Below are 482 nucleotides of genomic sequence, written 5' to 3'. Positions count from 1 at the left end.
CAGCACCCTAATGTTTTTCAACCCTTTTTAGTTAAAAAGGAATAGGTTGATATGATATCAATGGTTTATGGACCTAATTACCTTTTAAATTTTGAGATCAAATAAGAATGGAAGCTATACTTTAAAGATGTATGATACAATTTACCCAGAAAAGCATAGATATATTTTTTTAATGAGTTAATTGCACCAAACATCTCAAAACTATGACCCTCATTTTAAATTGGCCCTCAAACTTCAAAATATTCTAATTACATTATCAAACTATCGATGTTATGTCAATCATGTCCTTTAATTATTAAAACCGTTAATTTAACTGTTAAATCATATATCTAATCTTATGTAGCATTATTTAAAATGAAAATTAAAAAAATATAATGTTGTCGCATAACCTTTAAAAATAAAAACTAAAAATAAAGTAAAACTAAAAAAGAAAGAGTGAGCAATAAAGCTTTTGTAAAAAATTGAAAATCTCAAAATTAAGA

The 482-nt window shown here is 24.5% G+C and overlaps 1 protein-coding gene across 1 annotated transcript in view; it reads left to right on the top strand.

Annotated features, from left to right (window-relative positions):
• The window catches only part of LOC105801418 ((-)-isopiperitenol/(-)-carveol dehydrogenase, mitochondrial), a 1108-nt gene extending 976 nt beyond the window's left edge, over positions 1-132 (top strand). Inside the window, exon 1 of the mRNA XM_012632720.2 lies at positions 1-132. This exon is cut by the window's left edge and continues 976 nt beyond it. Within this exon, the coding sequence (XP_012488174.1) occupies positions 1-11 (11 nt within the window). The 3' untranslated portion in view covers positions 12-132.
• The last annotated feature ends 350 nt before the right edge of the window (positions 133-482 follow it).

This window comes from Gossypium raimondii, chromosome 11 (assembly GCF_025698545.1).
Source record: "Gossypium raimondii isolate GPD5lz chromosome 11, ASM2569854v1, whole genome shotgun sequence".
In the NCBI taxonomy this organism is placed as follows: Eukaryota; Viridiplantae; Streptophyta; class Magnoliopsida; order Malvales; family Malvaceae; genus Gossypium; species Gossypium raimondii.
Note: the sequence above shows the minus strand (reverse complement) of the source record. Positions and strands in the feature narration are given on the sequence as shown.